The sequence below is a fragment of the Mobula hypostoma genome, chromosome 11 (assembly GCF_963921235.1).
Source record: "Mobula hypostoma chromosome 11, sMobHyp1.1, whole genome shotgun sequence".
Lineage (NCBI taxonomy): Eukaryota > Metazoa > Chordata > Chondrichthyes > Myliobatiformes > Myliobatidae > Mobula > Mobula hypostoma.
In genome coordinates, this window is record NC_086107.1 from 39,319,885 (window position 1) to 39,332,492 (window position 12,608).

Sequence of the window (12,608 nt, forward strand, 5' to 3'; positions counted from 1 at the left end):
CCGCCTTTCGAGGCTGCACCAGGACCAGTTCCACTTTGAGCTGGGAGCGCCGGGACTTGGAGTTTGCACAGGCAGTGGGCATTGCATTTGTACCCCGGGAATGTCACCGAGATCAAACTGCAGATCCCGACATGCTGCACGCCACCCAGCCAGTGTATCGCCACGGGGACCGGGAAGCGATGCCCATATAAGGTGCGGGACGCCTTATGTTAACGAGCGTTTTCATATGTAAAGGTATGATAAATACCAGCTGGATGCTGAGCCACCAGTAAGCATGCGCAGCTGGCCGTAAGGATAACAACGAGGTTAGTTAAGTTTTTTTTGTTTGGTGAGTGCACTTGTTTTGTTTTCATATAGTTCTAAGTTTGGCTTGCGAAGCATGGCATTGCACATGAATGAACGAACTGCACCTGAGTCCGAGCGCATGCCGTGCTGTCCGCGCTTGTGTTCCTTGTAAATTTAACTTTAAAGTGTCTCACATGGTGGGAAGAGGGTGCATGTGTTCAAACTGAGACACAATAGGAACCGTGCGTTTCTTTTGGTTTCATTTTTCTCATTTTAGGCACGTCTCGTTGACGATGCCCAGGATATTACTGTAATGATCTGTATCGTGAACTGAAAGTCATCTCCCCAGTGCCGTGCTCTCGAGTTCTGTGTTACCATCTCCAGAGTGGACCTCCCATTTCGCTGGGTCACTGCACTGCACTGCAGTGTCTCGGATACAAAGAAGGTCCGGGTGAACTGGGTCCTAAACCGCACGCGTGCATTGTTTAGGCTGTGTGAGTACTTGAGTGGAATGTCTCCGTGTGTGAAGCAACAGCGTGGGATTGCCACGGTGGGCTTCACTCTGTGCGTGTTTAGGTTGCGACTTGTCCGTGTGGTCTCCGCAGTGATGGCGTCGCGATCCGCTGATTTGGGAGGAGGGAGCTGGCGAGGGGTAATCCCGATAGGGTTTCTTTTAAAAAGCCAGAAACTCTCCTCAGTGAAAGCGGCAACTTTCAGTTGTTGCGCGGCGGGCGCACGGGTGTCAGCACGGTGACGGTGTGGTGCTTCCTCACTATTGACCCAGTCGCCGTGTGCCCGGTCCCGGTCCCGGCTGAAGTTTATTGTTCGCACTCCACCCGTGCTCTTTCCGTGTTTGGAGAGCGCAAAGGTTCAGCGCTTTTCTTCATTCCCCCCTCCCCCTGTCATTAAAGCCGGCTGTTGTGTGTGAGTGTGGCGGTCTTATTGTCTGGGTTATTTTGGGACGCGGAGCTCGGCCTGAGCCGCTGACACGCTGTCGGCTGCCGTCTCTTGTCTGAATGTTCTGTGAAAGCACATGGGCAGTCACTACGGAGTATGTGATGTCGCACAATCTGTGTCGGGGGCGGGTTATAAACTACCTCGCGTTTATTTTATTGTCCACAACCCTGTTTTTCCTCTCTGGAATAAGGGATTATGGTGTGGTGAGGCTGATGCCTTGCATCTTGCTTTCGAGTGCCGGGAAACCTGAGTCACAACCGATTGCAGAACCGGCGCTAAACAAACAACGTGATTCTGTCACGCCGCGTTAACATGAGTACGTTATCACTGGGGATCACGAAACGTGTGCGTTAATCGGGCTTGTCTGAGTACACCTGCAGTTTTGAAAAGTCTTTAAAACCCACTTGAATTGATTTTACTTTTCAACCAGAGTGCAGACAGCAGAAGATCATGTTTGGTTTCCACAAGTCCAAGATCTACCGGAGCTTAGAAGGTTGTTGTATTTGCAAGACCAAATCGTCCAGCTCCCGGTTCACAGACAGCAGACGTTACGAGGAAAGCTTTAAACTTTGTTTTGGGTAAGACATTCTCCTCACAATAGCCTCCCCCCACCCGGTTCACACGCACCGCTTTAGCCGCTAGTGCCGGAAGCATGCAGACTTGAAGCGCACTTCCTTATTGCTACAAGAATTAAACGTCCTAAATCTCTCAACCAAAGATATTACGCACACTGTATGCCAATCTTCCTTTTTTCTGGTCCTGCAAGTTTTCATAGTGGGGGCAAGAAGTGTGCTCTGGTAAATGGTGAAATTAACACGCGTGAATATTGGCAGCGGTAAAAGCTAACAGGAGACCACGGCCACAGTGGGGGTAGGGGAGACGAATCCGAGTTGGATAAACTGTCCCAAAAGAATAGCCATAGTGAGAATGTGGAAAAAGGTCGGTTGTGATTTCTACACCTGCCTTGAGATGAACCAGTCGCCAAAAGAATGAGAATCTTCATCTAAACATTGTCAAATTCTGACAAGGTATAAAGTGTCTTTGTATTTGGATCAAACGATTCACACAGGAACAAAACTATTTTTAAATAAATAAATCCAAAAGATTCAGAAATGGTTGAAATGTGTGGCACTCTGCCCAGAACAAATACAAATGAACTGATGAATCATTTATAATTGCTTGTTTAACAATAATCTTTCTTCCAGACATAGAATAGAAGTGGGCGCTTTGGCCCACAGTGTTTGCCAATCTCCATGCCAATCTGTACTAATCTCATTTGCCTGCATCAATTCCATATCCCTCTATGCCTTCCTCTTCCAGTACCTCGCAAGATGCCTCTTAAATGTTGATAATGTTCCTGTCTCCCGCTCCTCTGGCAGCTCATTCCAGATAACCACTTCTCTTCATGTGCAAAATGTACCTCTCAGGTTCCCTTTAAACTTGCCCCCTCACTTTCTGGCTTTAATTGCCCTCTGGCTTTGCACTTCCACATTGCGGGAAACAGACACTGGCCACCGACCTTACTGATACCTCTCATGATTTTAAATATCTCTCTCACTCTGGATTGGATATTCCTGAAGGAGTAAGACTTGAGCTACCCAAATCTTCTGATGGCTCAATTCCCTCCATTTGGCAAAGCGACTGGTTGGACCCAGACTTCCTCATCTCCTGCATATTCCAAAGGTGTAGCTGGGGTGACGGGAAGAGATTCCATGAAGGAACTGTCCATATGTCATTCACAGTTGGTTTACAAAGGTGGTTAATGAACACCTGGGAGCAGTTTTCTACCACTTTTGGCTATTGACGTTACCCCGTGCAAGTATCTTCAAATAGATTCCACATAGTTAATTTGGAAGGTTTGAATGCAGACAATCAGAATGTGGCATTAATGGCATTAATAAGAATTTAAGTAGGCAAGTTAAATGAAAATATGTCATAACCTCTGAATCTATTTGTAGCCTTAGTTGAAATTACTTTTGTTGCTCAACCAAATATTTTGGTATGATGAACTCTTCAGACAACCCTTGGATTAGATTGACTGATCATTCTGTTTTAAATCCTGGCTATGTTATGGTTGTCATATATGTGTATATGTGCAGTTATATTCTGTAGCTGTGACTGCTGTTGGAAGTTAATGATCTTTAATGGATTAATTTTCCATGCACTGATTGCATTTTTTAAACTGATTACTTGAGATTTTTAAAACAAAACTATAGAAGAATTGGGTCCAAATTGTAAAATCTTGTAAAATTGATAACTAGAGTAATTTGTATTGTTAATTTCCCACAGTTTGATAGAAGCTCGGGCAGGAGATATCTGTAATGCCTGTGTACTCCTGGTGAAGAGATGGAAGAAACTGCCTGCTGGATCCAAAAAAAATTGGAGTCATGTAAGTGTGTGAAGACCTATGTTGATGTGTATTTGTTATGGAGTATGCATTTCTTGTCTCTCTGAAGATGAGTAAGATTTATTCCTGTGTTTTAGATCTGGTTAGTATGTGTGCACTTGGGGCGAACGTGATTATTACTTGCAACAAGCTCATGGGTTGACTTGAATTTTATGTGATAAATCTTTTTATTTTAATCAAATCTAGTTTGTTAAAGATTCAAAATGTGTTATGCTGGTAAATTAGGTTGCTGCCATTAGCCAGCTTTGATATTTTGACTTTTAAACAGAAGATTTGGATCTGATTTTGCCGTTCAGATAATGACAAAATTTGCATTAATCTGACTCCTGTTAAGTTATTCAGCAAGAAAGCTTTCCATTTTAGAGCATGGTGGAAGCTGATGAGTCCAAGGATACACAGTTGTTTGTAAACTTTAGGGGTGGAGTTGCACTTGGCACAATGTAGTAGTGCTGTGCATTGTCTGTGAGCAAGTGATTTGGACCAAAGTTTATGTTGTCATAATGTGGATTTGTCTTTATTCAATGAACGGTATGCATCAGTTAAACATTTGTCGCTGTCAGAGGTATGCTGGTTTATGGAAAATGACCTTTTCTCATTTTTAGTAGATCGGCCTCATCTTTTTATTGAAGCTGCAGAAACAAATGGGGATTTTATTTTAATTCCACCTGCCCCTACCCTCCGATCTCCCCATCTTAGGTGGTCGATGCACGAGCTGGTCCCGGCCTTAAAACACTTGTGAAGCCTAAGAAAGTGAAACCTGATAATGTTATTAAAAAGAAAAACAAATTGCGACGACTCCAGGAAAAATTTAAAAGACAGAGTAAGTCCTTTTAACTTGTTTAATTGTTGATGTGTGACTCCTTCCCCTGGTCTCCCAACTCCAGCTAGATTTGAATGTTTTGACAAGTAAATGTGGCTTTGAACTGCTAGTTCTGTGGAATAGTTCAGTCCGAGAAAATGTGCTTTGGATAACTACTGGCTTTTATTTAAAATACATTAACTTGTCACGTACTTCACAGTCAATCTGCCTAGGATAGTGTGGGATGGAGTGATCACCTCTCAGTTGTGACATGGCCCTGTTGTCACACTGAAGACTCACCATTGTGATATATGGAATGACAGTCAAGCCTTGTGAATCAAATCTAGCAACTCAGAACAAATTCCCTGGACCACAAGACAGTAGTTGAACTTTTCAGTGCGATCGCTGAAGATATGACTTTTTTTTGTGTGCTCAGTCCCACTGATTACGTGTTATTAGTCATCCTTACTCTTTGTTTCCTTGCTAATTTTGGTGCCTCCATTTATAATGTCTGTTTTAAATGTTTGTATTCATGTTGCACAGATTCAGATGCACGTAGCACAACATCTAGTATTTCACCTTCCCAGTCGCCTACCCACAGCAACCAGTCTGATGATGGGTCTGATACAGAAACCCAGAAAGGTCTTTCCTTGGAACCAGTCTTTTCATTCCTGGATCTGACTTACTGGAAAAGGTAATTAATTTCTCTTGGCAACCGTGTACAGATCTGACTTGTCAATGGCTCTCAGTAATTTTTTTTGCTGTACTATTGAATACTTCCTTCTGTTTATTTTTGGTTATTGCTGCAGTGTGGCATTAAAGGACAGTAGCCTGTTACAATATTAACTTGTGCCTTGTGCCCTTTTGTTTCAATCTTAGTACCCTCTCAAGGTATTGGACAAATTTTCATATGCAAGCTGCCAACAGCGAAATACTCTTTCCATGAGCTCTTTGAAAGTAAGCAGGGTGCAGGGCAGGTTTACTTTGGGTGGGGGAAGTTGGTAGGGAACCAACAGAGATTAAAATAAAACCCCTTTTCAAATACTGATAACTTATGTAGACCATCAGACTCCAGAAATATATTTAAAATTGGTTACGCGTTTTAGTGTCAAATTAATTAAAATTTGGATAGCTTTCTGAATTTGATCCTCAGCCAAAATTGTGCATGGCCCTGGATTTTAGACTGATGTACATTAACAGAAATGTACGTCGTTCCTGCCATTAAGTTAGACCATGGCTGATCGATATCTAAACCTTGCGTCTCTTAGGTTAAAAGAAAATAGATTGAAGCCTTATTTTTGAATTCAGCTGAATGTATGAACAAGATATAGATTAAGTGAAATGACACTTGGCCTAATTAACAAGGCAGTTTTAAGGTGCTTGGACGTAGGTACAGAGGAGATGTCAGGGGTAAGTTTTTTTTACGCAGAGGGTGGTGTGTGCATGGAATGGGCTGCTGGCAACGGTGGTGGAGGTGGGTACAATAGGGTCTTTTAAGAGACTCCTGGATAGGTACATGGAGCTTGGAAAAATAGAGGGCTATGGGTAACCCTAGGTAATTTCTAAAGTAAATACATGTTTGGCAGAACTTTGTTGGCTGAAGAGCCTGTATTGTGCTGTAGGTTTTCTATGTTTCTAGTTATTTTCAATTAATATATGTAGTGTTCATGCAAAATAATTTCTGATCTGGTTTATGGATATTGAAATATACTTAAAGCTCTGCATTTTTTTGGAGAGGTTAGGAAGCAGTAGGCTCAGTGTGATTCTGGAGTTACAAAATCTCTTGACTGGCTTGCAAGGCATAATGAGTTGTGTCACATGGATTCGTGCAAATGTGTCAAATTTTTTTTTGTAACTTATATAAATGACCTGAATGAAAGCACTGTTGCTGAACTTGCTGATGACACAAAGGTGGATAAAGTAGGTTCTGAGGAGAAAATAAGGAGGCTAGAAAGAACAACAGGATTAAATGAGTGGGCAAATATCTGACAAATGGAGCATAAAGTGGGATAATGTCTGGGCAAAAAAAACTAAAATGATGATATATTGTAGAGTTCTGAGATGTAGAAGGTTTTAGATGACCCAGTATTTGATGTGCAAAATGTAAGCTAGAAAGCAGAGAGAATCTTGCTCTTTAATGCTAGGGGAATTGAATACAAAGGGAGGGAGATTATGGTACAGTTAAATAGGGCATTGAAGAGATCCCATTTGAAGTACCGGTACTATGTATAATATTGGCCTCATTATTAAAAGAAGGCTGTTAATGCATTGGAAGCAGTTTAGGGAAGGCTTATTGTACTTTTGCCTGGAGTGGTCAAGTTGTCTTAATTGTGGTTGGACAGGTTAAACGTGGTTAAACAGCTGTGGCAGAGTATAGGAAAGTGAGAGGGCTCTTGATTGACCCACAAGATCCTGAGGTGTCTTGACAGAGTGGATAGTTCTGGCAGTGGAATTTAGAATTAAGGTCAATCATTTGGGTCTGGGGTGAGAACTTTTTTTCCAGAGTCTTTGAATATTCTTAAGACTTCAGTTACCTTTCTACAAACAGGTAAAAGGTTAGTGAGGTAAGTAGACTGCATAGTTGGAGTTACGCTCAGATCAGCTTTGATCTTCTAATGGAACATGTTTGATGGGGTTTGACTTGCCGATTTGTATGCTCCTTGCTAATTGAGCCATACATGTGGTTATATATTGTTTATCTTGTCTCTCCCCCCCCCCCCCGGTGCTGTGTCTACTGCAGCAATAGTAAGCAACTGACTTTGTGTTCCGTATTACAGTGATAGTCATTAATTTTTACCTTAAATAAGCTATTATAGAATGTGATTGCAAGGGTATTGAGAAAAGGTAGGATAAAGAATATGATGTGTTACTTAAACTTACAAAACAAATGAGCACAGCATTATAAATCTATTGAGATATTTAAAATGTAGGCATCTTTGTGGGACCCTTAGGCCGGGGGAGGGGTGTTAGTGGGGAATAAGCTCCCACTACCTATTAGATGCACCCAGTGCTGTTGCACCTCAAGTTGCCTCTGACAACCAAGTCTCCCTCCTGGCCTTCACATGTGGCTTAGCTACTAGGCACGGTGGAACTGTTTCTACTGACAGGACAAGGTGCAAAACTGGTGCCTTAAAACCGGTCACTTCAGGCAGATGGGGCTTGTCAGCCATGGTTGCCAGCTCATCAGAGATGAGGAAAATTTTGATTTCAAATCTTGGCTGACTTGTGACCATACCCGTTCACGGGGAAGGCTTTGGGAGTAAATCCCAAGGGGAAAATCTGGAGCTGGAGTCCCCAAGGCAGTGCTACAATGAGTTCAACACCGACGGGCGACTCCTGTGACTGTATTGGTCTCTGCTGTTTCCTTGGATTCTTTAGCTGCATGGAGAGAGGTAGCCTGTTGCATGGTCTTGCTCTCCATATTGTACTGCTCTAGCTGATTTGCATATTGATGTAGTCAGCTTGCAGCATCCACAGTCAATCCTGCCCAAAAGTGGGCCTCCAAGGTGTATCTTTGTGAAAATTTACACAAATTTTTGTTACATTTACAAAACATCACTATCATTATTACTCTCACTGACTGGTTAGTTAAGTAGTGAATTGGAGCCTTAGGCTACGTCCACACTACGCCGGATAATTTTGAAAACGCCGGTTCCGAGTAAAAACGACAGGCGTACACACTAAGCATTTTTCAAAATATCTCTGTCCACACTAACATGGATATTTGGGCGAATCTCCTCTACTGGGCACGTGCAGGACACTCAGAAAACAAGCGAAGAGGAAACGATATACTTAGTGCGCGTTTGTCCAGTTACAGAGTAGAAAAACTTAAGAGGAATTGCTCTTGCTCTCACGCAGGAGGACTTAAAACTAAAAAAAACAAATACTGGAGCGTATGGAGGCAACCGACGGGGAGTTCACGGACAGTATGGCCCAGCTGACGACGAACATTGAAAACCTGACTAATTCTGTTGCATTAATAAATCACCTTGTTAAATGTATAAAACATGTCTGCATCAGTGTTATCTTGTATTTCCATACAATGTTACGTCAGGCTGTTACACATCTATTGTCAGAGAAGTACTTGCATAAATAGATAGACCACCTTCATACAAGCAAGGACAGAGAACAGGGCAAAGTGAGTATACTTATTTATTCAGTAAGCTATGGGTCAAAGTATTTGGTGAGTACATTTCTAACTCTTCTGGCTTCAGTCTCGTTGCAGTCTGTTCTGAAATTGTTAGGTTCTGCGAAGCGCAGAATCAAATATCGCTGTGATGATTGTACGCTCTAGTATCAATTGTTTGGCGACAATAAAGTAGTAATAATAATAATAAGAAGAAGACAATGAAATGCCGGGCTGCCGCCATCTGTTCAGGCACGTCATGACAGCGGTTTTAAAAAGCTCCGGTTACTCTGTCCACACTGCAACGGATATTAGGCGTTTTCAGATTTATTCACTCTAGAGACCGTTTCTGAAAATCTCTGTTTTCGGGGGATGAAAATGCCGTTTTAGTGTGGACAGAGAGACAGAACGAAGAGAAAAAGCTTCGTTTTCAAAATTATCTGGCGTAGTGTGGACGTAGCCTTAGTATCATTCAGCGTTGTTTGAACGTCAAGAGATTAATTTTGTTTTTCTTTAACACAGGCAAAAGATTTGCTGTGGCATTATCTACAAGGGTCGTTTTGGTGAGGTGCTAATTGATCCTCGTCTGTTCAAACCTTGTTGTAATACAAAAAAGGACACTGAATCCGTGAAGCAGGCTGAAACAGCACTTCAGATTATTCAAGAAAATTGGTAATGTGTGCTGCAGCGATTGGATTCTCATCTCGGGTCACTTTGCCTGTATTTGCATCTTTGTCTCCAGTGGCAGACTTTAAGTATTTGATACAATTTTATTAAAGTCAAATCATTTCTCTCGATCAGAGACTGCTTGAAGCAGTGATCTCAGTTTTATAAATCTGCAGTGCGATAGTTATTTTAAAAGTAGGCTAGTCTTTCATTGAAATTCCATATCAAATCCCCAGGCATATATTAGAAATGCATTTTGTTGTCATAACGTTTAAACACAATGGCTATTTCTGTTAAAGCAGCAATTTAAACTGTAGCTATGTATTTCTGGAAACATTTTTATTTTGTATTTTAGATTTGTCAAAATATATGTTATTGTTCATCTTCCCTGCACCCTACTTCAGCCTCCTGAGAGGTTGAATCAATGGATTACCTGGTCTTTATACACCAGGGTTGCCAAATTGTTCTGGTATGTGAGCTGTGCAATAGATTTTTTGTCTTTTGATGCTATACTGGCAGATACTCTTGTACAGTAGCAACCTTTGGGTGTCCCTTAAGTCACTGGAAAATTGGGGAGTATTTTCTGATACCTTCCCCAGTGTATTTTTGATTATATGATCTAATTCTTTTTAAGAGTAAAGTCGTGTGGAATAATTTTTCTTGTATTCATCTTACTGTTGTAGACCAGCCTAGTAATGGTTATCTTGTAGAGGAAGGTTTTTATATGACTAATCTTTGTTTTTTTTTGATGTATAGAGTTTTCAATGAGAGGGGTGGAATTTGCTGTTTTTTACTCAGAGTAAGAGAAGAACTGGAGTAAATTTCCATATGGATAGTTCTATGCTCCAATTTCACCACATTTGAGTTAGGAAGATAATTTGAACTAGATAAAGTACAGTTTCATCTCTTGGCTAATGTCTGGGCATTACTTTCTCATGGTCTCTCATCTCTGTCTTCTTTCTCTGTCTTTCTGTCTCTGTCGTCTCCTCTCTACCTCTCTGTCCCTTTCTCTCTACCTCTCCCCCCCGCCCCCCTATTTCTTACTGAATTTGTCCTACTTGAAAAAATTTTAGTTGTCTTGTTTTGGTTTTCCTTGCAAGTTTGCTGCTTGTTTGCTGGAGGGTGGTTGTGAAAGTACAGGGCAAGAGTTTCCTTTGACTATCCTTTGTCATTTGGTGGTTGGTTGTCTGAGGATTTTTCGAGGATTGCATCTGTGTTTTAGTCTGGAAAACAACCATTCTCTTGAACTTCTGAACAAAGTTGGCTTTGTTAAAGGCGAGGACTGGGTTGTTCTTGCATTGGATTTGGGGCTCCTCAGGCTGTAGGAATCACCAGTAAAGTTAATATTTTATGTCCATCTCTGAGTTTCCTCGAGGTAGGCGGTTAGCTAATTTATCAGTTACTTTTTTTTTGGCGAGTGTAATCCTCCAATGCTGTTGAGCAGGGGACCTCAGGATTTAGACCCTGTCATATTGAAGGTCCTGTGAGGTATTAGCTAATTTGGAGGGGAACCTGTAAGGTTGTTCCGGCAAGCAAAATTACGAGTGGATGATGGCAGGAGTTGTGAGTTTTTGATTTGCAGGTCTGCCACTACATTTCATGGTCACATACTTCACAGTCCGGTTTGGGAGGTGCTGTTGGACTGAATAAGGAGTTGCACTGCAATTTATAGATGGTATCCACTGCAGCTATTGCATGCTGCTGGTGGAGGGAATTAATGGTTCTCATGGTGTATTGAGTGCTAACCAATCAGGCTGTTTTGTCCTGGATAGTGTTGGTGTTGCTGGAAATGCACTGGAATTGATGCTGGAATTGTTTCTTAATTGACCTCTGTTCCAAAGATGTTAACCCCAGTTTATCTAATCTTTCTTCATTGTTGCTCCTGGCAACATTCTTGTAAACTTCCTCTGAATCTTGTTCAGTGTAACCACATCTTTCCTGTAACGCAGCGATCTGAACTGTACACTGTTCAAGCTGTGGCCTAACAATCATTGGATAAAATTTTAACATAACTTCAGTGAAATGTGCCTCGGCTAGTAATGGAACTATTGTCAGTTCTAATTGAAATGTAGAGGGTTTTTTTCATACAGAGATTGATAGTGCACTCTGAACTCTATTAAAATGTAAGCTTAGATGTTGAAGAAGTATGGTTTTGTACAATTTTAATGGCACTGGAAAATTACAGACCCTGTCATTGACCTGTATGCTTTAGCTCTTTGGAAGAAATTTGCCAATTATAATTGATTAATTACTCTTGATCTTGGCTTTTAATTTGCAGGTTCACAGGCACCCTGGTTTTCAGTCCAGATCAGCAAGGAGAAATCTATAAATGATAAATTACCTGTTGTGAATTGTACATTAGGGTTAAGATTTTTTTTATATATTTACTACTAGAGTTGCCACAATATTGTGATATTGTGATGCTTTCTTCAGGAAGCTACATCTACTGTATTAGAAATTCACTTGTATCTATTCCTTTGGGTAATATATAAAGTTTAATGATTCTGTCATTGCCTGGTTTTCTGGTAAATACTTTACCAAATGGATTTTTAAAGTATCTGTGTGCCTTAGTAAAATCAGTGTAGATGCATGTAAGATTTTGGTTTTATTTCCTAAGAACTGGCAGAAACCATTTTGTCAATTGTTATTTATTTATTTATTTGAACATCCCACAAATACATTGTTAGTTACCAGAGTCCATATTCATTTCCAAAGTCTTCAAGCTTGTGCACTTTTGCTAAATAAAACTTTTTGTGACCAACAGCTCCCATATGGCTGCATTTTACAGACACTTGTAATACTTTTATATTTAAATAAAAATGTACTGCAAGATGACACAAAATCATAGTTGTTTTTGTTCTACAGTGAGTTTGCTTCTGCACTGATGGGTTAGATCTTCCAGCTTGAGAGAGACATCGTTGCAGGATGAGAGCTATTTGAAAAGAATAAGTCTTGTCGGGAGTGAGTTTTAATTAAGCCAATAAAATGAAGGGAGGTGTGAGCAGAGGGGCCAGTGTTAAGAGTGTGAGGCTTTAACACAACAGGCTTGGTCAAATACAGATGGAGGTTCTAAGTAAGTTTCTAGTAAGTTTTTTTTCTCTTTATCTATCAGTACATAGGTAGTGTGCTGAGTATGGGTCTGGAGTTAGTGGTATGTTCCTTGTGTGAGATGTTGGAACTCTGGGAGACCTCCAGTCCACCTGACAACTACATCTACACGAAGTGTATCGATCTGCAGCTCCTTGAAGATAGCGTTAAGGGACTGGAGCTACAGTTTGATGACCTTCAGCTTGTACGGGAGAATGAGGAGGTGATAGGTGTGAGCTTCAGGGAGGAGGTCACCCGTAAGTTGCAGGAAGCAGGTATCT

The 12,608-nt window shown here is 41.2% G+C and overlaps 1 protein-coding gene across 3 annotated transcripts; it reads left to right on the forward strand.

Annotated features, from left to right (window-relative positions):
* Window positions 1-282: 282 nt before the first annotated feature.
* sinhcafl (SIN3-HDAC complex associated factor, like) lies at window positions 283-12,066 on the forward strand. Of its 3 annotated transcripts, XM_063063167.1 has the most exons (7): window positions 283-305; window positions 563-779; window positions 1,673-1,820; window positions 3,532-3,631; window positions 4,346-4,469; window positions 4,992-5,142; window positions 9,097-12,066. In XM_063063167.1, the coding sequence occupies exons 3-7, from the start codon at window positions 1,693-1,695 to the stop codon at window positions 9,248-9,250; spliced, it is 657 nt and encodes a 218-aa protein (XP_062919237.1). In that variant the 5' UTR covers window positions 283-305; window positions 563-779; window positions 1,673-1,692; the 3' UTR covers window positions 9,251-12,066. The 3 variants fall into 3 exon arrangements, with proteins under 3 accessions (XP_062919237.1, XP_062919239.1, XP_062919240.1); XM_063063169.1 differs by lacking the exon at window positions 563-779 and having other exon boundaries at window positions 290-328; XM_063063170.1 differs by lacking the exons at window positions 283-305; window positions 563-779 and adding an exon at window positions 805-835.
* Window positions 12,067-12,608: the final 542 nt, after the last annotated feature.